This window comes from Xiphophorus hellerii, chromosome 3 (assembly GCF_003331165.1).
Source record: "Xiphophorus hellerii strain 12219 chromosome 3, Xiphophorus_hellerii-4.1, whole genome shotgun sequence".
NCBI lineage: Eukaryota > Metazoa > Chordata > Actinopteri > Cyprinodontiformes > Poeciliidae > Xiphophorus > Xiphophorus hellerii.
The window spans coordinates 10,021,145-10,048,477 of record NC_045674.1 but is presented as its reverse complement, the minus strand read 5'-3'; the positions used below and the strand labels follow the sequence as shown (position 1 = coordinate 10,048,477).

The following is a 27,333-nucleotide window of genomic DNA, read 5'->3' as shown; positions in this document are numbered from 1 at the left end:
ATATAATTCAATAAATATTTTCACCAAGATTAGCCTTGTATTTTGATGTAAGCACCAACAACTAAAGCAGTAATCAATAATTGACTGGGTGCTAAAGTTGCTTGCAAAACAAAAAATATCAACTACTTCTAACGTTATTTAAATTTAAGGGAGAATATCTTAAATATCGACTAATATACAGCAGTTAAATCTCGGAGTTGTGCATGCTTTACAGATATGCAAGAGCTGCACCTCTGAGTATTTTGAATATATTTAAAAAAAAATTGTGGTAGAATTATTTTTATTTGTTGTATCTGGGTTTAACCAGAACCTCCTTCAAATATTCTGAAGAGCCACTTCTCACCGCTGCAATCCATTAGGAGACGTCTGCAGATCCATGATTACAAAGTGTATCACCATAATTTGATTGGCTGATTGTATTTATTTTGAAAAACTAAATGGGGCTTAAATTGTAGCACACAGAATCAATTGTAACTCTAATGTAGCATTATATGCTCTCCTCACAACCCTGAACACTTCTGCCACAAAGAATAATATTACAGCGGAATCCATTAGCTCCTATAGTGTTGCAGTATTAGATATTCACTCAAGCTAACAGAGTCCCATCAAAATCACCGCAGAATACAAACTGCACACAGCAAAGACTACTTGTACCATAACAACAATCCTTATACTGAAGGTCAGTGGTTTCCTCCCATCTGGCTGCAATTTTTTTTTTCTTTTCAATTTTCTCTTATTCTTCTTCAGTTTTTCTGCTGAGTCACAGCTCGACATTTTTGTTGCATTCTTCATGTCTTCACTTTGTTTTCCCCTCTCACACAGCGTACATGGCTCTCCTCACTCACTTCCTCTTTGGGGTTTTTTTTCTGTCTCATGACTTTTTTCTCTTTTCACCTCAGCTGTCTTTGAAACTCTTCAGACATCTCATTCTTTGTCAAGATTTCAATGTATTGCTCTTCTTATCATCATTCCCACTAGCAAAATGAGATTTGGTGACTGACAACCCAGTGTATTAATGATCTGACAAACATTGCTTCAACCTTAGTCTTAGTATCAGTAGAGATTAGGAAGACGACTACTACAAATGACGTTCATTCGGTTACTCCTCACTGTGTTCTGTTGCATCAGGCTTTAAATAATTAGCTTTAAAGGTAAAACTGGAGGGAGATCTTCTCACAGCTTTTGATTCTCACTCTGTCAACATGAATCTTCATTCTTTAAGAACCATATTGATATTTTTTTTATGAGAACATAAAACATATGCAACTTGTAAATGTGCAGGTCGGCTCACCAAGGTGATTTTCTTTGTGTTTTCCTTTTAGTTTTTCAGAAATAAAGCGGTGGAGCTGGGAGAAAAGCTGCTTCCTGCCTTTAATACGCCAACAGGGATCCCCAGAGGAGTCATCAACCTAGGAAGGTGAGTTTCAGCATCCGTCTTCACCTCCTACTGTCCTTCATCTTCAACAAGCTACTAGGAAAATTAGCATCAGTCAGGACCTGAGTCTATTTATGAAAAATGTAGTTAATAGAGAAAGACAAGTTTTGATACAAATGAAAAAACACATTTTAAGTTCTATAGGTGAACCACAGCTTAAAGTTTTTATTTCTGGTCATTTTTGATGATCGTGTCTTTTAGGAGGGTAGAAAAGCCAAAAATTGTACTCAAGTGCAGAACTACTTCAGCATTTGCATACATAAATAAAATAAGGAAAAAGTGATCCTAAAAAGTCTTGATTAAAAAGGTATTTGGTAAAAATGCTCCCTAAGTACCAAGTACTGAATTAATTAGGTAATGTGATGCAACCATACAGACAAAATATGAAATCATGTGCATATTCTGATACTTGAAGCAATGGAATAAAAAATACAGTAAAAATACATCACATCATTCCAAAAATAATAAAAAAGCATAGCAGCTGATGTGTATGTTAGAACAGTGAAAATAACTTGTAGTGACGATGCCTAATATTCAATGTATATTCACCAAACCTCTGGATGGCAGAACATTTCCAACAGATAGAAGATTACATTGGAAAATTTTCTTTGTGTATAAAACCAGAAGTCCCACCAAATACAGATATGTCTGCTTTTGAGAAGTAATTAAAGGTGAATGAGTAGCTAGAATTGTACTCAAGCAAGAATATGGTTACTTGATAATATCTTTCATGTAGAAAAAGCATCGTATAGTAAAACTTCACCTGGTATTTTTTTTACTCAAGTTAATGCTACTAAGTAAATGCAATTAGTTAATACCCAGCTCCACTTACAGCTAATGATCAACTAAAATTCAGCTTCCCAGAAAATTTTAATATTACATAGGACCAATAAATTATGTTCACTCACTTGACTCGTTTGTATGAATTACTGCATCAATGTGGCGTGGCATGGCGATAATCCCTCACTGGCTCCAGTGAGGTGTTGAAGTACAGTTTTAATAGGGGGCTTTATCTTGTCTACATTATTGGGTCTGTCTGTAATATTTCTCTTGACGATACTTAATAGATTCTTTATGGGCACTAACACACCGGCATATGACCAGTTTCCTCAAATTATCATCAACTGTGGAAGCTTCACATTTGCCCTCAAGTAACTTTGGTTCTGTTTCTCTTTCTCCAGACTCTGGGATCTTAATTTCTAAATTAAAAGTAAAATTAACTGTTGGCCTTTAAACCACTAAGCAAAATTATTATCCCTTTAGCCCAAGAAGGATGCTTTTGAAATTATCTCTGGTTTAGGAGTGCCTTAACACATGGAGTACAACAACCACTGACCATGTTCTGGAAATATCTTAGTGCAGTAGCTCTTGAAAGCACCGACTCCACCTGCACTCCGAGCCTCAGGAAAATTTACCAAACTCTTGATCGGACAATATTGTCTTCTAGACTTTTTTCTTCCACATTACTTTCCCTTATAATGCTTTTATTCATCACTGTGAACAGACAGATTCTCTAGGAAGTGATTTATCTTATTTGTGGCTGTCTATAGCATACAGTCATGCAATAAAAGTAACTTGTTTTGATCTTGTGTAGTATTTTTACTTTCATTATATGTAAGCCATTGTCATCAAGATTAATGGAAGTAAACATCTGGAATATATCAATGTGTGTAATAAGTCTTTATTACACTATTACTTATTCATTGAGATGCACTTGAAGACGGTTTGCTTCATTAAGTGTCAGAAAGAAAAAACATATCAATTCTAATCTGCATAATGGTGACAGTACTTCATATTCGCATCAATCTTAAAAAATGCACAAAGACTTCACTGCAGACTGAGTTTAATAACAGATGACTCTGGTTGACAATTATTATGTTTATATGTTTTTGGTTGATTCTTTGAATTATATTAGCATGTTTTTAGGGCTGCTGTTGATTTTTAATCTTTTCCAAGTCATTGCTTTTCTAATCTCAACCTTTATTAACACAGTGTTATTAATGCCACGGTCACGCAGTTCAAGCTGTTTACTTTGCATCTTTTTCTGTTTGAGTTTAGGATGTTTTGTACCACAATGAAGATGTTGCTATTTTCACAGTAAAACTGAAATCAGATAAAGAAGAAACTTATAAGAAAGAAAAATTATAAAGCAGCAAGGGCTGATACCAACACTTTTTTGCTATGAAATCAAATTATAATTGTTGGCTTGTACTCTTAAAGTGTGATTATTCTGCTGTAATTTTACCATGCATGAGCACAAGGCAAAATTTGTGACATAGTTTCCTTTGAGATTTCATCTAAAATCCTCCATAATAAGTGATTGAATTATCTCTTTTTGACTCCTTTGTAAATCCCACAGTTGTTAGTCGTTCTCCTCTCATCTCCTAATCTTATCTTCTTATAAGACACTTCCTGGCACCTCTGTCATCCACCTGCTACCAATTACACTAGCAGCCAAACTGGGCAGCTGCTGGCAGATTTAATTACCTTATTCTCCAGTTAATTTCAGAGACATCACCAACATGTGCTGATGGCACAGATGGACAGGAAGAACCATGCTGGTTATTCACACAAAAACAAACCAAAGCACATGCATATAAGTTTCTACAGATGCATTCACATTGTTTTGTAGAACCGTATACAAAGACTTCAGTTATACAGGGAGTTTTTCTTATGTGTTTTGAATGAAATAGAATAAACTTGTTTTATCCGTCAGCTAGGGGATTCACTTTGCTGCGGCAGCAAAGAGACGAAACCCAACAAGAATAAAAAATTCCAAGGGAAGAATACGGGCACACAGCAAAAAGGAGCTATGGAGCAAATATAAAAATAGGAAATATGAATTCAAACATAGGACCAGCTTCTGCTGTGCGGCCTGTTGTTGCAAATCATTACTTTTTTTTTTTTTTTACATGTTGATCTAAAATGAAAATGCTTCATACTAGTGCAAGCTAACTTTATGTACGCAGAATTTAAACTAAGCCATGAGAAGCGTTAATGATGCAGGATTTATGTTGGTAAACAGAACCAAGATCTTAGAATGTTGTGACATCAGACTGCAAGTAGTAAACTAGAGATATTTACTAACTGTTGGTTACTAACCAGGCTACCCGTTATTATTAATATGAGCAGATGTAACACCTTTCTCTCCATGTCATGCTTTCAGAAATTAAAATGAAACATGTTCAAAAACAGACCAATTGTACTGTGTGCCACTGTATTATGTTTCAAACCATCAGAAATACAAAGAACAGCTTATGCCTGCAATTGTTTTATGTGCGATAATTTTGGACATTGAGCTCAAGTTGAAAACCAGTTCCCCACTCTCAAAAAAAAAGAAAAAAAGGCTCGGAACAAATGTTTTGATGCATAAAGGGGGATCGATCATGTTGTAATTCCCTCATTTTCTTTTACAAATACAAAACAATTGTTTCTATCACAACAACATATTTTTTCTCTTTCTTGTTATAGTACTAAGAAAAAAATGGACATGTTTAAATCACAATGGGCAGATCAGATCCCAGAGAAAACTGAAAATCAGTTTCAGCCAGGAATGGCTTATTAGTGCATCTAGATTTACTTTGGATTTAGACATGCTAAATCCAAATTGGTTAATGTTTTATTTATATTTTTAGCCTTTGTCATTCATTGAAAATGTCTCAGAAAATGTTTTAGTTGGTTACTTAAAATGAATGAGTTATTTTCTCAGCTCATTATGCATAATGTTACATGGATTGTCTTCAGAATAAACTAAAGTTTTATTCTGGATAGCCATTAAAATGACTTCCATTCCTTAAAGAGTGTAAAAAGATTGATGAATTTGTGCCTGTGATGCACCTTGTTCTCCAAACACAGCACCTGCTGTTCTGCACCTCTGTGTAGATTCTCTGATTGATTCTTCACAAACAAGGAATCACAGATGACTTGAGCCAGCACGACTAATGATACAGCATACAAAGCTTTAATGGGTGCATTCATCAAAGCACAGAGTCACACGCCCGCCTTCGCCCTGTTTTTTTCTTCCATATATCCTCGCTCCCCCCAACAATCCAGCTCATTCATTACATGTTATCTGATATTCTTAACAAGATGTTCCTGTGGCCTTCACTAATCATTTCTGACTGAATCATTTACATAAATTCAGATTTTCAAAGTGATGCTACTGATAACATTTTTCATTTACTGCATTTCTTTTCATCATTTCTTGGCCATTTTTTTAAAGCTTAAATCAGTCATGAGTTTCAAATTCACTTCATTAAACTTTAAATGAATCACTACCAGCATATGTTATGTTTCAGGGATTTAAAATTAGTTTTTTTTTAGGCAATAGTAATTCAGAATGTTTTGCATGTCTAAAAATATGTCAGGTATAAAATTAGTTTTAACCATCAGGTAATATAAAAAATTCACTGCACTGTGTTCTGCTTCCAACTTGCCGTTCATCATAATATAAAACCAGGTGCTCGGCCTTCATAATAATTAGTTCCTGGTACTGAATGGAGCATCACAAATCATCCACTGAGTAAAGCACTATTTTTTTCCCATTATTTATTTTAAAATGATAATTTTATGTAGCCCCAATTTACAACAGACATGAAGTGACTGCATTTTACAAGACAAATACATCCAATAAATATCCAGAGATGTAATCACATTAATTCAATGCTATCCTATACATTCAGAGGAGGCATGTTTATTGACCTTGATGTTGTACCTGAATCTGTCTGTCGCCTTAGTATTCAAAAGTCTCAATATTTAGAATCAATTTGTCTGAATCTTTTCTCTGTTGCAGTGGCACGAGTTGGAGCTGGGGCTGGGCTTCGGCTGGCAGCAGCATCTTGGCCGAGTTTGGGACCCTTCACCTTGAATTTGTGCATCTGACAGAGCTGTCAAACAACCCAGTCTTCAAAGAGAAGGTACATATGACTCAATGTAACAAACATTTTATTATATTTCAATTTCCTTAACTATAAGCTGATACAGTATTACAATCTTTATAGACTGCATTTGTTGTTTTTCATTTACAAGTAAATTTCTGTAAATTGGAATTAAATTGAAAGGTGAATATATTTCAGTACAATTTAAAAAGTGCTAGTCTGGCAAAGACCAGTCCATTGTTCTACACTTTGCTTCATAAGGAGGCGGCTATGGAGATACAATTGCTTGATGAAAGAGTGCACTCTTTTGAAGTTTTAAACAATTGAATTGGCACCAAAGAGAGATATACGTACAAAATTACTTATTTGAAGTTGTCAGGTTCCTGCAGACTCTTGGGCCTTGAAAACTACGTGAACTCATGCTTTAGAAAAAAAAAACTTCCATTTGAGAGAAGGACTTTAACCAATAAGCAATGGTCGAGTCTCTTCTCTCCTTAATCCAGGTAGCATGCTTCTGACATTGACTCTGGTTTAGGAGCGACTTAACATAAGGAAGAAACAGCTGTAGCGTACACCTTGAGAATCTCCCCCCAACTCTTGGGCTTTGCTTCACTGACCTCCCAAAGCTTCTGGCACTATGAACAGCAAACTTCTTTAAGCAATGGGCTTTTGTGGCTTTACGTACCTTTGCAGTGGATCTCAGGAACTTTTTTTGTCATTGATCTTGTGTGATCATTTCTGGAGAGCCAGATTTCTTCATTAGCTATGAACTTGGTGGAAGAAATTGAAATAAATGTTAGAAATACACCACTATGTGTTTTGCGTTCACCATTTTTTTCCCCTCACAATTTATTAACAAAAGTTTTTAGCCTTGAAATGATGCTTTAGTAAAAGTTTGCTTTCCGAAACTGCTACACTGCCTAAATCTGAGGACTTATTATTGCAGGTGATGAGCATCAGGAAGCTCCTGAACAAAATTGAAAAACCTCACGGCCTGTATCCGAACTTCCTCAGTCCAGTCAGCGGCAACTGGGTTCAGCGTAAGTGTTGTAGCCAATGTATATGTGATATTTAATGTTGTAAACATTAATAAATATGTTCTTATGTCATTTTCTGTAATAATGTTTCTAATTTTGAAATTAACAACCTTCTAAATATCTTTAATAAATCTTAAAGGCAAACTAATTTCTGAGATTTTATGGCAAGCTCTTCTGAAGGTTTTGCAACCTCTGTTGTGTATCTCATAGTGTTGGTCAGAATTATAAGAAAGTGTGATTTCTGATCACACTTTTTACCTTTTCTCACTCCTTTGAATTTCACACATCTGTTTTTCAAAAGCGTTTTTCGGTGCTCATTTGTCATTCACCCATTGGTCTGCTTCCTTTCATTTTAAATATAACTCTCATAAAGTGGAGTAGCAGTGACGATGAGACGACTATAGCTCTGGGTTATTGGAATAATAATAAATTCAATTACTTTGTAAAAATAGATCTTTCCAATTTACCTGAGAGGAAGTGGGGGTGGGGAAGATCAGGGTGATGAGATGACGCTGGGAGGGAAACGGTGCTAATCTCTATGATTACAGCAGCTAATTGTTGTGGAGGAGCACGCAGGGAAGCTGAACAGTACATAAATATCAGGAGAAGGAAAAATAAGCTCTGGCTCCCCTCGTTTGTCTGTGTCAAGGACAGACAGCGGCACAGAGATAACCTTGTGAAGGAGTCTGCAGAGGTATTTATGTTTGAATGAAGCATGAAAGAATAGATAAAGACTCCTATGGTATCATACCCTTTAATATTTTATTGAATGTTGGCATAGAACAGCAAGAGGAGCAAGAACACCTAATTGATTTTGGTTTTGTTTCCTTTTGGAAAATTGAGGCATTGAATATTTTAAGGTTTTTGTTTGGAGAAAACTAATTTGAAACATAGGTGGCAGGAGTGTATGGGATGCAGCACACTATGAATTAATCATGAAAGCTAAATATAACTACTGAGACTTACACATATTCAAGCTGATTGCTTTTTAGTACTTCTATGATTAAACCAAATAAAATTAGCTAAATTAGACAATTAAAGAAATTACACAGTAAAAGCAATTGAAAACCATAAAGTGAAAATTATTCTTTACTTGTGTGGAGAAATATGGTCCAGTGTTTGTTTTTTAAGATTGGAACATTTTTATGTAAGACTTGTTTGTAATGCTGCAATTTGTTTTCCTCATTTATTTTCTTTAGACCATGTTTCCATTGGTGGCCTTGGAGACAGTTTTTATGAGTATCTGATAAAATCCTACCTGATGTCAGACAAGACCGACGAGGAAGCAAAGAAGATGTACTACAGTGCACTAGAGGTTTGAAAAATGCTATCTTGTAATAGACACACAGAGATCTGCCCGTTTTTATATTATATGCAGTTCAGTTTATAAATAAGCTCATGGAGTATTCTCTTTTTGCAAAGCTAAATAGCTGCTATTAGAAAGCCCCGGTGAAACTCCTAACCACTTTGTATTGGTGGTATTAGAGTAAAACTAACTATTTTAATGAACTGTTAAGTGTTCAACTCATTGATAGTTTATGTATTTCTAATGTTTGTGCTAAACAAAGGTAAGATGTTGTCTCCAAAAGTCAACATGTAACACCCTGTTACAAAAAGTATGGGAAGTACTCCTACCTCAGGACATTGTCTCTCATAAACACATTATACACCATGGGCTACATAACAGTGATAAAACAAAGCATGTTTGTGCTGAAGAGGAGGCAAACTGAATTTTGTGGTTGATTTCTGGCCTCTAGTTTTTGTAAATGTTTAACCTGCTGTTACCAATTTTACCTGATTCCAATTTCCCTTTAAGAGTTATAAAAAGAGATAAAAACAGAAATTAAAATATATTTTCTAGTGTTTCCACCATGATCAGTTATTAGTTATTAATATCAGGAAAAGATGCATATTACAACATATGTGAGAGAGTGCAATATATCAGCAGATGTATAAAGATTTTACTTTTTAAAAACGGAGACAAAATGATAAGAGTTGTTTGCAACAAGCACTACTAAAACAGTAGTCTTCTTATGTATGCTCAAGTAAAATACATCCCTATTTTCTGGGAGTGTTTTGAAACTTCCAAAACAATCCCAACTTTTCCAAATCATAAATGTTTTGACTTGATATTAGATCAAAATGATGAAGCAGCAAATGTTCATCCTTCCTTATTGCTTTCTGAACTATTCACTCTCTCACAGCCTAAATAAGCCACAAAATATCTTGACATATTGTAAACTGATTTTATATTGTAAATACTTAATATAATAAATAATAACTGAGTTTTCTTTCACAGGAAAAACTTCATCAGAAAGTGTTGTTTTCAGTAGTGGTGTCTAGACATGGTTGCTTCATTGATCAGAAAAAAAATTCAGTAAAAAAAAAAAACATTTACTGGCCATGGTCAACTAATTTGGAAATCACATTAATCCAGTAAACACCAAATTTTGCTTTGCAGCTTTAATCAGTACCCAAAACACCAACAAGAAAAACAAAATGTTGTTATATTCACCAAAATAACAATGAGAGTGCTTCTTAGTTTTCCAGGCTAAATACTCAATATAACATCTTAATATGGTTCCAGTCAATGATATCAGTGATAGTCAGTTATTATTAATTATAACCAGTGAAAGCACAGTAAAATCTTTAGCCAATACGCAGTATCGAGTAATCTACAGTAGGCTCCTGGAGGGAACTGGCTGAAATAATAATCAGAGTAAATACCTTTGAACTCCACATTTAGCACAGAAAGACAAAAAAAGAGAGGACAATAAATATGTTCTGGGTGACAGAGCTTAAAACCTCCCTTAAAGGATAATACAATCTTTGCCTATTCAGTATAACTTCAAGCTTCTATTAAGACGTCCTCATTTATCATCAAAGGGTCAAGCTAAAGTCTGAACCACTAATTACGAATTCTCCTTCTTAATTGTGACTTGGTATTTATTGGCCACCGTGGTGTTAAATATCAGCTGCAGGTTTATTCAGAAATCTTAAGGTGAGGGCAAAGCAGAGCTAATTACCTTAGGCATTCAAATAAAAGTGGACTGCTAATTAAAACAGTGTGGAATGAGAAAACATTTTCCAATTATGCTCTGCAATGATTACCACTAACAACTTCTAATTAGTGTAGAAATTATTAGTCTAAACCACATGTGTCAAACTCAAGGCCCGCGGGCCACATGTGGCCCGCTACGTCATTTTATGTGGCCCTCTCCCCCCCACCACCGTTTTACAGCCCCATTGAATGACTTAAAATAGGTTTTGAGCACGAATTGACTACAAACTACATCTCCCATAATGCCTTCTGATTCTTACCAGCCAACATTACGGCTTCTCGCCACTAGAGTGCAGCAGAGTCACCTCAAGCTGATTATTAATTTTCCCAGCGAATAAAACTGAAACGTCGACAAGCTAAGAAGCTAAAGAGCGAAGTTCCGTGATGTTTCAATCTTTTACCGTCTCCTGCCCCCTGATTTGATGCCACAGCTTCGACTCCACGCAGCTCGTGTTTTGTCCACGTTTGGAAGCACCTATCTGTGCGAACGGATGTTTTCAAAAATTAATTTAAACAAGACCAAGACCAGATCGCGCATTACTGACGAAAACCTACACGCCGTTTTGCGGATTTCCACAGAATAGAACTAAAACCAGATATCGACGAACTGACCAGGGGGAAACATTGGTAAGCACGAACAAACTAAATTTAAATAGAATGAATGTAAAACCAAAACTCAGTATACTGGAATATGCATATAGTTTATTGATTTTGCTTGTTTTGTGTTTATTTACAGAACACAACACAATGAGGATGTGTGTGAGTTGGTGGCGGGGTGAAGAGGGATCAACATCACCTAATTGTTTTGTTCTTATGTGAAATACATGTTCGTTGTGTAATAAATAACAAAAACGTTTTGTGAATGAAGTTGAGAGTTAATATCAAAACTTGTTTTTATTCTTTGTCTGCTTATCTTTAAAGCAGACAAAGATTAATTTTCCCAGCGAATAAAACTGAAACATCGACAAGCTAACAAGCTAAAGAGCGAAGTTTAGCTGAGCAGTTTAAAAACATTGTAATTTTTAAACTGAGCAGTAATTTTACATCCATGCAAACTCAAATGTAATATTTAAAACTTGAATACATAAAATCAGTTATTTAACAATATGAGGTGTTGTTTAATTTATTTTTAACATTGTATTTTCATACATTTATGCTAGGGTTGACCAAGTCTAGTTTTCCAGACCTATCACTCTGCAACTTTAGATGTGTTCTTTCTCTAACACACCTGGATCATTGACTCATTCATAGGCCTCTACAGAACTGAGTTGCTGCTAATGAGGGAAGTCAACTTTTTGTCTGGGGTATGTTTTAGCAGGGACACATCTAAAAGTTGCAGTCTGGAGGGCTGCACTTGGGCATTCCTGATTTATACCCTCAATGTGGCCTGTTGAGGGTGGCCAATATGCTGAAGTGGCCCTCGGTGAAATTGAGTTTGACACCCCTGGTCTAAACCCTGAGGAAAATATACTTTCTTAAAACAAGATATCTATAATTTTTGGTTCCATATAGTAATGTATTTTCCATTTCCAGAACTACATCTTTGGTACAGTATTCTTATCATGTACAACATGCAACAGTTTTGCAATTATGAAACTGGGCTTGGTATCAATTAATTATATGAAGACAAAACATTCTGGAGATGATATTGAAATGTTCTGCTTAAATAAAGGACTAAAACATGTGAGTTTTCTTTTTACAGGAGCTTCTTCACCTTAAGTTATTGCATTGTTCCCAAAAATGATAAACCTGTTTTTAACCTCAACTTGAGCTGCTGGAGTCAGCATTATAAAGAGACTTGCATAAAAATTCTTTAGTAAACTAAGACTGAAGAGCAACAGCTGGGGAAAAACAGAATGTTTTAAACAAAGCAATAATTTATTTTCTATAGATGGATAAAATATGATCTTTAATGTTCTTCATTTCTGGTAGATCTCTGAAATCTATTGATATATACATTGGTGAACAAGTGAGGATTAATTTAGTAATTCCTTCCTACTGTCATGGATTCAAAGATCTAATCTATATAAAACTAAAGCCTGCAGCATGTCTGTTCTCTCCCTCTAGTTTGGCTTATTGACACCTTAACATCAATAAGGATTTAGACAGAGTTTCTTTATGTTTATCTGATGCACAGCTGTAAAAACAGTAAATTACTTGTAGTTCTACAAGGTTGCTTTACACACACCTTTGCTGTTTTGTTTAAACATCTTAATCAATTTTTGGGCGATTACCAAACCAATTATTAGTATTTCACTGTCGTTTATATTTTATTACTGCAAGTAACATTTTAATTGTAGAATCGATATAAAGTACTCAATTAGGTGAATATCAGCTTCCTTCCGTGAGCCGATTAAAAAAAAAAGCAGATGTGAGATCTGAAGGTTGGGTTGCTGATTAGGATTGAGTAGAATCTGCAGCAAGGTTTCTATTTCATAGTCAACACTCTGAAAGATAAAATATTATTCCTTTCTGTTTGGTACTGCAGGCGATTGAAGCTAACCTGGTTCAGAAGTCCCCTGGTGGCCTCACCTACATGGCAGAGTGGAGGGGGGGCATCCTGGACCACAAGATGGGTCATCTGGCCTGCTTCTCTGGGGGCATGATTGGCATCGGGGCTGATGATGGAGCACCAGAAAAGAGGCAGCACTACCTTGATCTCGCTGCTGAGATCACACACACCTGCCATGAGAGCTACACTCGCTCAAGTAAGTAGACGTGTCGGGGTGTCAGCAATGAAAAAAGATCTGCACATACAGGTGCAGTTCAGGAAATTGGAATTTTATGAACTTGTTTTTTTAAATAATTCAAACCCTGGCATTTATGTTAAATCATAAAGCAGAATGTGATACATTTCAAGCCTTTATTTCTGTTTCTGATGATTATGGCTTACAGCAAACAAAAAACATATTTTTTTAATGCATAGAATGTTGTGGCCTACACAGTCATGCTAAAGACTGAGTCTTTAGTGATGCTCATGCTATCACTAGTGCTAGTGGTACTATCATGCTAGCGCTGTCACACTAATGCTATCAGTAGCATGATAGTGATAACACTATCATGCTAAAGACAAATGCTTTTCTATCTATAGTTATATTACAAGGATTAATTCCATTTTCTCTGATATTCTTCTTCTTTGAGATGCATCTGTGTGAAAAATGTGGGAGAAGCTTTTCAGACAGAAGCAATACTTTAAAGTATCATTATACTCTAGTTCCTTCATTTAAACGGTTTTACCTTTTACCAGACTTTGCTCCATTATTTACCATCAGCTTGTCAGGTCAGAAGAGTTAATTAGCTACTTTTTTTTCTTATCTTCTTTGGAAAATATTTTAAAAATTATAAATTATCTCCCAAAACACAATTTACACTGGTACAGTGTGGAAGAGAATATTCTTAATAAAAGTTTTGTCTGGTCTAACTCCTCAAAACATATGAAGGAGCTTTTATATCATACATATTATATGCAATATTAATTTACCAGAACCCATAATTTCTAGATTTTATTAATACTTTTATTTTACAAAATCTGTCTTGTTAGGAGAGGTTAATGTGGAAATTGGTAAGAAAACAAGTTTAGAAAAGCAATGCTGGAAATTAAAAGGGCCTCAGGCTTTTTAATTTTTATTCTCAATGAAATGAAGAAGCTCTCTGTGTAGCTGCACCTCTGGAGATAGAAAAAAGGACACATCTGAAAAGGAGCAAATGAGTTTTTTTTTTTAAATGTCTCGCCACAGAAGTATAGCCTTGGTGTTTGTGAACTAAAAATCCCAGTTGTGTATTTGAGGAAGTAGAAAAAATGCAATTAATTGAGGCATTAAGTATTATTATTTTAAAAAAATTCCAGTTCAGGATGAAAATGAAAAGAAAAATAATGTATATCATGTATACCATCTGTTTTTTAGACTATCCTAGTATCTGTCCTACTTTTGGCAAAATTTTAAGCTTTTGCCACCCACTGTTAGGTTTAATGGATTCATCTTCTACTTTTGCTACAGCAATGAGGTAATTTAACTCATCATATAACAGTTTCTATGACGTACTTTGAATACTTTTGATGTTCAGATCCAAAAGGCTTCTCCAGCTTTCTCTTTCATGTTCATCCACCAGGTTCTCTTACTGGGCTCTGGTAGTGCTTAGCATCTTTTGGATTAGCAGACAGCATCAGAGAGAGAAGAGAGATTTGAATTTGTGCAGAGTGGCTGACATACCAAACTCTGGTACCATGAAGGCTTACTGCTGCTCCTCTAAATTTCTGTCAGCTTCACAACTAGTGACGGGCAAAAATCAAGAAAGAGAGGGAAAGGTTATCAATTTCAGAGAGAAGGTTTCAATAAACAGAACTCTTTATTGGTAAGAGGACCTAGTGCAAAAATGAACATAAAACCAACTTCACATTCTTAGTTGGAAATATTAATAATAGTTTATATTAAAGCGTTAACATTTTTCACAAAATATGTCAGCACTGACTGATTCAGTCTTAACCTTTTCAGAGAAAACGTTGGCGTCAAGTAGCAGTTATTATAATCAACTAAATGACTTACACACAGCCACTTCATCTTACTAAGCTAGAACTGTCTGAAGCTATGACTTGTTTTTAAAAATATAGATTTTAAACTTGTAGACAGCTGAACCATTGTCTTGAGAATTTTCAAGCATGTGTAATGCAAATTTGTAAACTTCTTTGACATATGCTTGATTTCAACAAAATTGCTTTACATAAATTAAGTTTAATAGCAAATTGTGAGAAACTGATAATTTTCTTACAGGGTTTAACTAAAAAACAAGATTAGTCTAACCTAAGCAATACAATGAAGCTTCTGTTTAATACATTTGTGAAGTGAAAAAAAATCTTAATATGATCACTCAAGACATGAGGTGAAGGATAAGAGTGATATATATTTCCATCTCGATGCATGTCTAGCAGTTTTATACATTCATAACACAAGGTGATATATTTCCAGTATTTGTTAAATTAGGTCATTATGGCTTACCATAATGAAAATATGAGGTATTGTCAAGAGGAAGAGACTAGACCGAGCAATGCAAATATGCTGAAACCACTTAAAGCAAACTGGGGTTCCTTAACACCTCAGCAGAGCAGATTATCAGCATGTTATTAAAAGGAAACGGTGAAATACAGCAGCAGCTTAAAAGCCAGACCAGATCAGTATCTGCATCAGTAACCAACCACTGAAAAATGTTAGCAACTTTACCTTTAGAAAAATGTACTTTGTTACAATAAATATAGAAAACTTTTATTGTGATTCAATTTATATTCACAAATATCTAATATGTTTAGCAAAGAAATCATCCAGGTTATATTTGTTTAGACCAGCCTGTCATGGTAAAAGAGGGAACTCAGCCAAAAGTACCAGTTTATCAATAGATCTACCTCCTATCTATAGTCATAAACCAAAGATAGTACAAAGGACAGATCCTAAATAAGTACAGCTAAAATTAGCACCTTCTGAAATGTGGCTGGATTGATAATTAGGGATAATGTAAGGAGCACAGGATGCCTTAGATTAGAGTTGCCACTCTTCCGCATCGGAAAAGACAGTTGATGGGATTTTGCCATCTGGTGCACTCACCTTCAAGACGTGTGTCTAGAAATGCAGGCCTGAGGACATGAAGTAATATCTGGCACAATACCTCAATGCTGTTGATGCATGTTTTTAGGAAAGATGGGAGAAATCCGTTGTGCCTGAAATAATAAAAAAAAAATCACCATAGCATGCACAGAAAGATTGCAGCTAAAATTGCTGCTGTGAGTTTTATATTTGTCAGTATTCAAATACATACAGTTGAGGTAGCAAAGCCAATTGAGGACATTCATACTTAAATATAAACATACACCTCTGTGTTATGAACAAAATGACTGTAGGTATTTTTTTTCATCTCTGCAAAACATAGCTCAAATTGGAGCTGTGTTCTTTCAAGTATTTGTTTAGAAGAAGGCCTTTGTTGAGCTTCAACAGCTAATAACATATATTAACTTCTAGGAAAAAAACATGTTTAGAATTAAATTGTCCCAAACTCCACTGGCAGGCTATGGTAAATTTCTGATTTGCAAAGTTTTTTCTATCAGCCTATATTGTCATCTTGGGAATCGTTAGTAGACCTAACAAAGATTCTCAGGCCTGTACAGAGTTAGTAAATTAGAATCAAAATCAATAACACAGGAGAAATTGGAGTCAATAAAAAGTATTTTACAAGCTGAAGAACTGAGTGTTCAACATACAGCACACAAAAAACATAGATGTATTGGATCATTTAAAGTACTTTCTCCCTTTTTTCTGCCCTGTCTATCTCTTCTATTGCTTTAAAATATGCCTTTTGTGATTAACTTTTATTCTTTAGTATGTTTTTAAATTAATTTAAACTTGTAATTTATTATTTTTGTAGCATTCAGCAGGTTATCTGTTTTCCTACAGTACCTGTTGATATTTTGATCTAAACATAATTTATTCTGAGAAAAAACACTAAACCACTAATTGCTTTGATGTTTGCTTTTGATGCATGCACACCATAATGAGCCAGCTGACTAGAAAACTGAGTACTGCCTGTGACTCAGACTTTTCGTTTCTCACAGATTGTCAGTCTGAATGCAGCAATTTGCAGACATTTTGTGCACTCTGTACCTGCCTTATTTAAAAAGAGAACAATTTTGTAACAAACAGCCTCTCTGTGGGGGTCTAAGATCTCTGAAAAGCATGAGGATTTATTTTTTTAAAACTGAACAGTTGGTGCACACAGGAATCTTTCAAATTAAACAAATTTCAACTCTAATGCTCCTGTGCCAATAGAAAAAAAAAAAAAAACATGTTTTGCTTCATCTTGATTTTTAACAAACACTAATACCTAAGGATCACATGAAAAAAAAAAAAACTTTGTGCAAAGAAATATCTTTTGTCTGATCTCCGTTTCCGTCTCTTTCAGCCACTAGACTGGGACCTGAGGCCTTCAGATTCGACAGTGGAGCTGAAGCTACAGCTACTAGACTGAGTGACAGATATTACATCCTACGACCAGAAGTCATCGAGAGCTACATGTACTTGTGGAGACTGACCCACGACCCCAAATACAGAGACTGGGGATGGGAGGCAGTAGAGGTAAGACCAGTAAATTAGGATTAATACCTGTTAACGACCAGGATTTGTATTTATTATTATTACCATCACATTCTTCTGGACTTCTCTGGTATTTATTTTGAATAAGTGCAGTTATGACTTGTACTAATGCAATAAACTTCATTGTAAAAATAGTTGAAAGCTTCACAGATGAGCTCTATTTATACTAAGATGATATTACACATAGATGGAATCCATGTACTTATTAATTGACCTCTGAAGGCAGTCAGTTTCACTTGATTGTAATCAATGGTTAAAGTAACTCAGGATAAATGTCCGCCACACTGTTTGGACTACTTGTTAAAAGTCTTTTTTCTTCACCTCACAATTATGAACTGCTATTTGTTGATGAAGGATCTGCATTCTCATTAAAACATAGTTTAGTTTGTATTTTTTACTTTTTTCTAAAATGTTAGCATAAACTATTTTTGAAATTACAACTGGGTTTATTCCTCTTGCTCAAAATTGAATTGAAAAACACACCTCTAACCAGTGCTACACACTAGTAATTTCATTTTATTTTTAATTGGGGGGGATGGAACAGAGTGCAATTTTGCCATCTGTACTGCTGTCTTATTGGTGACCTGCATTATCATTTCCATGGTCGTCCTCGCTTATTATGTCAAGCCCATTCAACACCCTAATTTATCATCCAGCAGCTTTCTTCATATTGTGTGGCACTATACATTAGGTAGTAGAGCAGACAGTTCTGCCACCAAGAGATGAAAGCTGTGCAGGAACCACCATTATTAATGTGGCAATAGGCAGGACATTAACTGCGGTAAACCGTATCGCGCAAGCATGAGAGTTAGCATTAATTTAGCACTCACAAGAAGAGGAAAGATCAGGCTGACGAGTTTGACAGGGCTATAATTATCAGGCACAAAGGTTGAAAGCTGTGTGCAACACTTCTGCTCAGGAACATCAAGCATTAACACGTCAGGGTCTTTGTTAATTAGCACGTATAAGCAAGCCCTCTGTAGCAGGGATAATAATGAGCTAATCCGCTTGGCTAGCCCAGCCGCTCTCCTTTCACCCTTGTCAGATTTGGCTTTACTTGGACCTTAGTTGTGTTGCTGGCTTGGTGCTTGTCATGTTTTATCCTTGATTTTTTTAATAAGTGTGAATACCGTTATTGACCTATGGATTTAAATTTTGTCGAAATTTAAATATCATTGGAATAACAAAGCGTGTTTTACTCTACATACAGTCGCAAACGTCAAGATAATTTAGTCATTTAATGTGATAGACCACCATAATATAGCACCCAATAGTGAAATAAGCAAGGATGCATAATTTTCTATATGTTTGTACAAACTGAAAAATGTATTATAGATTTGTACTCAGCCCCTTTTAATACCTAAATGATATGTAGTGCTACCAATTGCCTTCTGAAGTCATAAACCTGTGCCTTATTTCATGTAGGTATAAATGCAGCAGAAATTAAACATTTTGGGCTGTGTGAAGAAAATCTAATCACTGTTGTAAAACATGGAGCAAGACTGCAAAAGACCTAAGACTGGGCTGGAAGTTCACCTTCCAGTAGAGCAACATAACTGAAGCATACAGACAAAGCTATGACTGAATAGCTGAGCCCGAGACTTGAAAATTGATTTTCACAGACACTCTATTCATTCTGACTGACTTTGAGCTATCTGGTAAAGAACAACAGGAAAAAATGTGTTTCTTGATATGAAAGTGTGGTAATACAATAGATTGACTCAAGAAAGCTAAATCCAGACACCCAGCAAACTCTTCAGATTTTTAATTTAAAGATTTCTTTTTGTTTCAACTTCATGACACCCTTGTGTTGGTATTCCACATAAAATTGTAATAACATCAATAGAGGTTTCTGGTTGTGGTGTGAATACCTTTGCAAGGCACTATAGAGATCAGAGTTTGGTCTTGTCATTTACCTGTTCCTTCCTGCCTTTTGTTAGGCTCTAGAGCAGCACTGCAGAGTGGAGTCTGGTTTCTCTGGGATCCGTGATGTTTACGCCCTGACAGCCAGCCACGACAACATGCAGCAGAGCTTCTTCCTGTCAGAGACACTTAAGTAAGTCTCGCTTGCTTTTTAACTTCCCATTGCTGGGAGGAAGGTTATTGTAAGATCTGCTTGCACCACCTTTCATCTGCATGAAAGTAATACAGGGTCAGATCCTGAACACTGGGGATTCATCTCTACTTCTTATCTGTTCTGCCTACGAAGCGCGATCGTGCTTTGAATGAAACAGTCACAATGTCTTCTTCAGAGGTTAATCTAACTTTTAATCAGATACTTTTTACCCATCAAGGAAGGTTAAGTTTCAGCTGTTCTTATACTGCAGATTTTAAGCTACACAAACCACTCAGTCTACACCAGCATGTAGATAACAAAAGCTTATCCTTCTAAGGAGAGGAGCAGTGCGAATCATTCAGGTTAGTAGTCACCAGAGCACCACTGCCTTATTCAGTGCTACACTGCTTCTAACATGCTCCTTTGAAAGTTAAGTGACTGATCTAGATTAAGAAGAAATCACAAATGATGAATAATTAATGTTTTCCAAGTAAGGGCAAAGCATTGCAGCTCGTCAGCTGGGAGGGAGGTTTTTAAACGTGGTCAACATTGAGAAAACGTTCAGCTGTGAAGATGAGACAGAGCTGCTGCAACAAGAGCTTTTTCTTCACATCATGGAATAAGTGGGGCATATTAGTTAAAGAATGACAAACCAGTGCAAAAGGTTTCATGGGATTGCATTACCAACCACTTAATCCAACCATAAATTCTCTAGACACTGGTTTTTGTTATTAGTTACTTCTTTCATTTTCTACTAGACCAAATCAAATGGCCACCTAAACTGAACTCAAGTAACTCAACTTAGCTGGGAAGGCATTTGATCAACTTAGAATGTATACGATTGTCTGTTTGTTTAGGATGATTTGTATTGTCTTTGAGCTATTGTTTTTTTTTTCCCCATAGATATGAGTGTCCAACATTTTTCATAATTACATTTCACTGTCTTAAACCAACAGCAAGATACGTGCTAAAACAAAATAGATCTGTATGATGCAGACAATGGTTGTCCCTTTACTCTTAAGTCCATATGAATTAATAGTTGCAAACAATATGCTTTGTTTAATGTCGCACCTAGAAGCAACGGCTCTGAATTTGAACACACTAATTTGGAAAAACTTTCAATGTTTGCTTGGATTGGGGAACTTTGATACCAATAGAGGTTTATTTAACAGTAAATTTGAGGCTTTACATAATTTTTCTGCTAATTCACACCCAGATATGGTAAATTTCTTTACATCAGGTTATTCTGTTGGTTGAGCATTTTTTTAAACCCTATTTCATTTGCAAGACTAGCTAGCTTTTTCCTTTAAATCGTCATTTACTCAGGTTATTGTTCTCTGACATTAATATAGTTTGATTTTAAAAATATTAAAGTATCAACAATCAAAAAAGAAGGAAGACCAGCTCTGTTTGGGGTATTAGGTTTAAAATGCAACTGTTTTTTTTGTTTGTTCAGGTATCTTTACCTGCTTTTCTCTGACGATGACCTCCTCTCCCTGGAAGACTGGGTCTTTAACACCGAAGCCCATCCGCTGCCCATCATCCGTAAAAGCTGTCTGCAGGATGAAGTAACAGAGGAAAAGACAGTCTCTGAATAACACCACTCAACGACTGAGGCGGTTACGGACAAATCTGCACAGTTCATGTGCACACAGTCACATTGCAAACACCAATTCAGTGCAGATTCAGGGTCTTATAAGGAGTGAGTGGTTGACTCTCAGTTCCTTTCCAGAAAAGGATGTTGTCGTTTTATGCTGTGATTGTATATCCTTTCGCCGGGGTTCCTTCCTACTGGCACTTATTTTTTGCGGACAATCAAAACAAACATGACTTTCATGAAGAGATACCTTTTTCTTTCCTTCTTTCCTCTGTGAGGAAACCACTATAACTTACAGACCCAAATGTATGGGAGAAGGTTTGAACTATGGGCCATACTGTCAGAGAGATACAGAATCACTTGAGTTTTGCTCATCATTTTAGTTTACCTTTAGTGATGATGTTTTCCCTTTAGGCTTATTTCTGGTTTTCCTTCGTGTACACGTTGCCCAAATTGTTTTTTTGCATTTCTATTCCCCTCTTTTAAAGTCAAGTGTGTTGGTGAAATTTAAAGAAAGGATGGGAGTTAAATAATGTACAGATAAACACAAAATGTGACTCTCAAATCCACCTTGAAACTAATGTTGATGTCATGTTTCTTACTGAAACAAGGTTGAATGAATTTTTTAAAGGACAGAGATGTCAGGAAAGAGGCTTTGTCTTATGCATCCAGGGACCACATTTAAAAAAATATGTTTCCTGTCTATGCTCTGGTAATTTTATTTTCAACAGAACGTTTGCTCAGCCTTTCACAATAAAATGGAGCACTCTCCATTTGTTCACTGTAAAAACAAAGCATCAAGAAAAGGAAAAAAAAGACATCTGTTAGCCAACTTCGGATGTCTGTTCTGTTGGGAGTTTTTTTGCCTTCACGTACATCCATAGTGATGTTGCAGGCTTTTCAGCTGCAGAGACAAGCTTTTACTTTCTATCACTGTTCTGTTAACAGCTGATCTTCTGCACAGTTGTGGAGTGAATGTGCTGTATATACAGATGAAGTGAGTGGCACCTGTATGAGCTTGTCTTGACTTTAGTTTGTGTCTCTTTTTTCTTAATCTTTTTCTAAAACTTCAGTGGTTATTTTTGTTCTGAGTTCTCTTTGATTTGCTTCCCTCAGGTGTTTCAGTAAAAAGAAAAATCTACAAATGTCTAATTTTAAGTCTAGTTATTGCTGATATTAATTATTGTTATTACTTATTCTTACTGTTTGATTTTACTTTGTTCAATATTTTCAAATACTGATTAAAAAGAAACTGTGCAACTTTGTACATTTAAAACAATCAGAATTGTTGTGTCATTAATATTGATCGGCTTGTTTACTTAAACTTGCTTTTTTTTTATCAGTGTTTAATAGCAGGAAATAATCTGCAGTCAAACAGAAAAAAGTGTTACTCAGCCACCATTTATAGCTGCTTCCAGCAAACTAATCGCAGATTTAATTAAAAAGGTGCTTTTTTTCGTTGTTTTGGAACGTTCCAGCAATCATGACCAGAAAATGACTAACGGTGTTTAGCTGCTGCACCACACGCAGTGTGACAAGTCAACAAAGCGAGACTTAATATCATCCGCTCCAAATGATTCAGCTACAGCTGCTGTCACCTGAATCCTAATTTCATCGTAATACCTTCAGGTGATTTCACATCTACTCTAAATGCTAGAAACATACATTATTGCCATTTAATTGGAATTTGATGATGTTACCTTTCAAATGTCATGGATCCTGTATAAACTGTTTAGCACTACAAGCTCAAATTGTCTATTAGGGAAATATTAGCCACATTACATCCTGCAGACAGAATATGATTACAATATTCTCTATCAGATAAGCAATGCTAATGGAACGATGGGGGCACAATGTACATCATTACACAACTCGACTGATCTTTAACAACACGAATGAGTCCATTTAAAATCACCCACCACCATCAATTCTTTCCTCTTATTAGATCGGCGTTGTTCCTACATTATTCATTAAACCAAAGCAAAATTTGCCAAAAATAACATCTAAGTTTGAAAGACACAAAAGTTTATCTCTCATCTGTCCTGATCACTACTATCACTTTTCCATTTTCTAGATATCAGGTTTAGTGAGCCTTCTATAAAAGTCAACCCAGCACTGAGCCTCCTTGTTGGTTTGCGATGAAAAATCAGGTAGAATCCAGAAATTGTAGAGCTCTGAATTTTTTTCTTTATGCAGTGCTTTGAAAATTTCATTCCAGTTCACAGCATAACATGCATTCAAACAGAAGGGAGAGTCTCCCTCTGATCTAAACCACCAGGCTTTTAAAGCATTGGCTCCTACCAGGACTAATTAAGGGGTGGAGACAACATTTACATTTCCAGATAGAAGAAACATTTGTGCTAAACTATATTCCTAGAAAAATATTTACATAATTACAACTAACTTCAAAACTAAAAAAATACAACCTGGGCCCAAACAAAATCCAAAAACGTCTCCCCTCCCTCTCAAACAATGGATTTTCCCAGTGAGGCTGATTGAAAACACCAGGTCCTTGTCAGTACTGCTCATGGGTGTGCGTCCATGGCAACCCAGGACCAGGTGATCTCAAAGAGATGAGAGAATGATTAAAGCAAAATATTAAATAAAGCAAGTTACTTCCACCAAACATAAACAATACATTTACCAGATAAATTAGAATATAGGAAGTACAAAAAAGAGCAAGGGGTGTAAATCCCTCACACTCCTATTTAGAAAGACTGATTGCTCAATATCCAAAATAATGCATCCCACTCCCTCCACACTATGCTGTTAACTGGAATCAGGCAATTTTTAGCTGAACAAAAACTCAATATCAGTCTTATTCTGATCAACTGATCTGTCATAAGCAAGTGCCTTAAAGCCACGCTAAAATCTCTTCCACAACTGTTGGGTGTGAGTGCTTCTACTGAGAGAACACTCAGAAATGAAAATTATCAGTATGAGAATAAAAAAAAAAAATGAAGTCAGAGGAGGGATGTCTGCAGTTCATTCAGGCTGTTGGGGAGAGCAACACTTTTGGCAGACACCAGGAAGGCTTACGGTGTTTCATCCTCATTCAGGATAAGGTTATATATTCTTTTAGGAATACAGAGACATGTCTACAGTTAAAATCAATGTCTGTTGTAAATGTAGAACAAGATGCTAAACGGTTAAACATGTCGACTTTGAAATTGTTTTAAAAAAAAAAAAATTGGTAATCTCCTTTTATACAGTGATTTGTCACATATAGTGTGACTTTGCCTCTTAAATTAAAATCTCCACTTGAGGCAGAAGGTACTACTTGTGTTTTCACTCCTTTGGAATTTTGTATCTTTGTAGTTCTTGTCATTTCATGCCTGATTTATCCTGGACAATTTGCACCAAGCATGTTATTTGGAGTAGTTTCTACTCATTTTTGTATTTTTGTCAACAAACTTGATCAAACAATGTTATTTTGCTTTGGTCAGTGGTCAAAATCTTAAATTTCATTAATTAATTGGTTTAAATGCAGATCTCAACTGAAATAAATGAAAATAGATTAAATAAATATACAATAAATTAAGCTACAGGTAAGGTTTGGACATTTTTAGTACAAATTGTATTCATAAACATTAATAAAACATTTCAACACAAAAAAAAACATGTATTCACAGTTTGTTGTTTTTTCACATGGTGTGTTTGTATGGAATACAAGTATTAAAACAGGAATGCCAAAGAGGCTAACTGACCTAGAAAAAGCCCAAAATAAATAATCTGAATGACATCTATCGTACATCTTAAAGGTACGAATTAGCTAAAATTGAAATCAAGCAAGGAAAAGCTTAACAAAAATAGAGATCAGAAATTGACCACAGAACTGATTATACAGTTTGAGCTCAGGGTGTATCTCTGGCTAGCTGTAGAATTTTTTTCATAAGTGGCATTAAAACACAGAATCCATAAAGTCTTTGAAACGAGCAGTTTAATCTAGGAATTGTGTTCTCTTGCTTTAATAACAACCCTAACCCTCCACTAAGTTTATTTCTAAAACAAAAAACAATACTAATAAAAATATCTATTTTATTTTCTGCAATTATAAGTGGATGCAAAATGTGATTAATTTGAATTACTAGAGAGTAACATTTATATCAGAGGATTGTTGTATTATTGAACCCATTCCAATATTAGCCTATGGAATAAATGCAGTGGTTGTGTTTGTGTCTATAAAATTGTAATTTGACCACATAGAACAAAGAATCAGTCCATCATATTTTTGTTCCACCTTCAGACTTTACCACAGGTAACAGCTGCCAGCCTAGACAAAAAAGCTGCTCCCCTTAAGATGATTCATCTGACAAGAGGAAAGAAAAACGCCTGAATATGAAAGCATTAAAGTAAAAGAACATACAAAACTGACACATTTCCAACTTTCATCCACAAACCTGAGCTGATATTTCAAAAACATGTCTTTTTGAGTTGTAACATCTTTTTTTCATTTCAACTTCTTCCTGGTTACTGGGTTTTCATGTAAACTGTGGCAAAAGCTCAAAGTACAATAAAAATTTGTACTGGATCTATGATTTGCATTTAACCTGACATTTGATCTGATAAGATCTCTTAATCTTCTCTTCAAAGTTCACCTGCCTGGCGCCGTCCCGGTGCTCACTTTAGCTGTTCAAAAACCTCAGCCATCACCAGCTGCTTTCAATCATAACAAGAACTTCAACGTCTTTGCTTAGCTGCATCTCTGAATCAGAGCTTTTATCGCTTCAGAGACAAAAATAGTAGAAGATAAAGGCAAAAGGAAGTGTTGCTTTGTGAAGTGACAGGTTTAGTCTCTTTATACCTGGCTTCTCAGCTTCCTACCTCCACCTTTGACTGATCTCAAACACCTTCCTTCAGAATCCTTCAGATGTATTCTGGGAAAAATTTTAATATCACACAGTTTTCAAATCAAACAGCTCTTAAGAAATACTGCTATATGACACAAAGTTAGTAAATGATAATTAATAAGTAGAACATCTCATTCTTGAAGCTTAATTTCCAAGTGCTAAACTTGTCAAGGTAAGGAATAAAACCCTGGAATTGACAACTGCAGATCACAGACATTTTTATGGTTTAATGACGATTCTGAGAGTCGTTTGAAATACCAAAGGAAAAAGTTAAGGTGTGTTGGATATTAAAAAAAGAAATCCTGCAATTAACCAGTGTGGAATTGCAAAGTGGGTTATTTATACATTGCTTTGAACTTTTAAAACAAATCTGAAATCTTGATGTGTTCAGCCCCCTAATCAAATTACAGCTACAAGTCTTTAGGAGTTTTGGACATATTCTCAATTGGATTAAGGTAGGACTTTGTCTGGACATGCATATATTTTGCATATATTTTGATCTTAAGTATTCCAATGTAGCTCTGGTTACATGTTGAGGGTTGTAGTCTTGCTGGAAGGGAAACCTGGAAAGAGAAAAACCTGAAGCATCACAAATCCACCTCTGGTTTCTTTCAGAAATTCAGACTTTTCTTATGAAAAAGAGTGAACTGCTTGCTGTAATGGATTTTTTTTTAAAGAAAGTTATAATCATTAATGTGTGATGTACAAAGACAGGCTTGAAAGATTTACTCCAGGCAACATAAAAACTTGTAGTAGTATGTCCCATGCTATCATCTAATTTTATGATTATTAAAACTTACGCAACCATTACCTCAAATTTGATTAATGAAAATGATTCTGCTTAATCAAGCCATGCTGTCATTTAATATTCATATTCAATTATAGACTAAGTAGATTACCAGTAGTATTGCTGAGTCTTGGTTTCATTATCATAAATCTTGCTAAACTTTTCTGTTAATGCTGAATGACAGATTATGTTTATTCAGCTTTTTTATTAGACAAACAGTGTTCATCCTCTCCATGCTGAACAGGTGCCTCACCTCTCAGACAGACTACTGTGCATTTCTAGTTTGGCCTTGTCAGAACATCCGGCTCCTCTCCCCACTGCCAACACATGAAGGTCTTCCAGGTTGCTCTCATCTGCTACCCCAAACACCTTGTTAGTGCCCAGAAGGGAACACAACTGCATAATGAGCTGCTAATACAGCTAAAAATAAAGCATTCAGCTCAGAGGTCAGAGGCAGAGGGGCTGAAAAAACATCGACAAGCAGGCAGCCCACACACATC

The 27,333-nt window shown here is 35.5% G+C and overlaps 1 protein-coding gene across 2 annotated transcripts in view; it reads left to right on the top strand.

Annotated features, from left to right (window-relative positions):
* LOC116717296 (mannosyl-oligosaccharide 1,2-alpha-mannosidase IA) overlaps positions 1-22,348 on the top strand; it is a 213,724-nt gene extending 191,376 nt beyond the window's left edge. The window contains exons 5-12 of one of the 2 annotated variants that reach the window (XM_032558561.1): positions 1,323-1,417; positions 6,225-6,351; positions 7,259-7,352; positions 8,549-8,664; positions 12,899-13,118; positions 17,353-17,525; positions 19,484-19,599; positions 21,056-22,348. In XM_032558561.1, the coding sequence (XP_032414452.1) occupies positions 1,323-1,417; positions 6,225-6,351; positions 7,259-7,352; positions 8,549-8,664; positions 12,899-13,118; positions 17,353-17,525; positions 19,484-19,599; positions 21,056-21,197 (1,083 nt within the window). In that variant the 3' untranslated portion in view covers positions 21,198-22,348. The remainder of the gene's footprint in view (positions 1-1,322; positions 1,418-6,224; positions 6,352-7,258; positions 7,353-8,548; positions 8,665-12,898; positions 13,119-17,352; positions 17,526-19,483; positions 19,600-21,055) is intronic. The other variant, XM_032558562.1, reaches the window with a different exon arrangement.
* Positions 22,349-27,333: the final 4,985 nt, after the last annotated feature.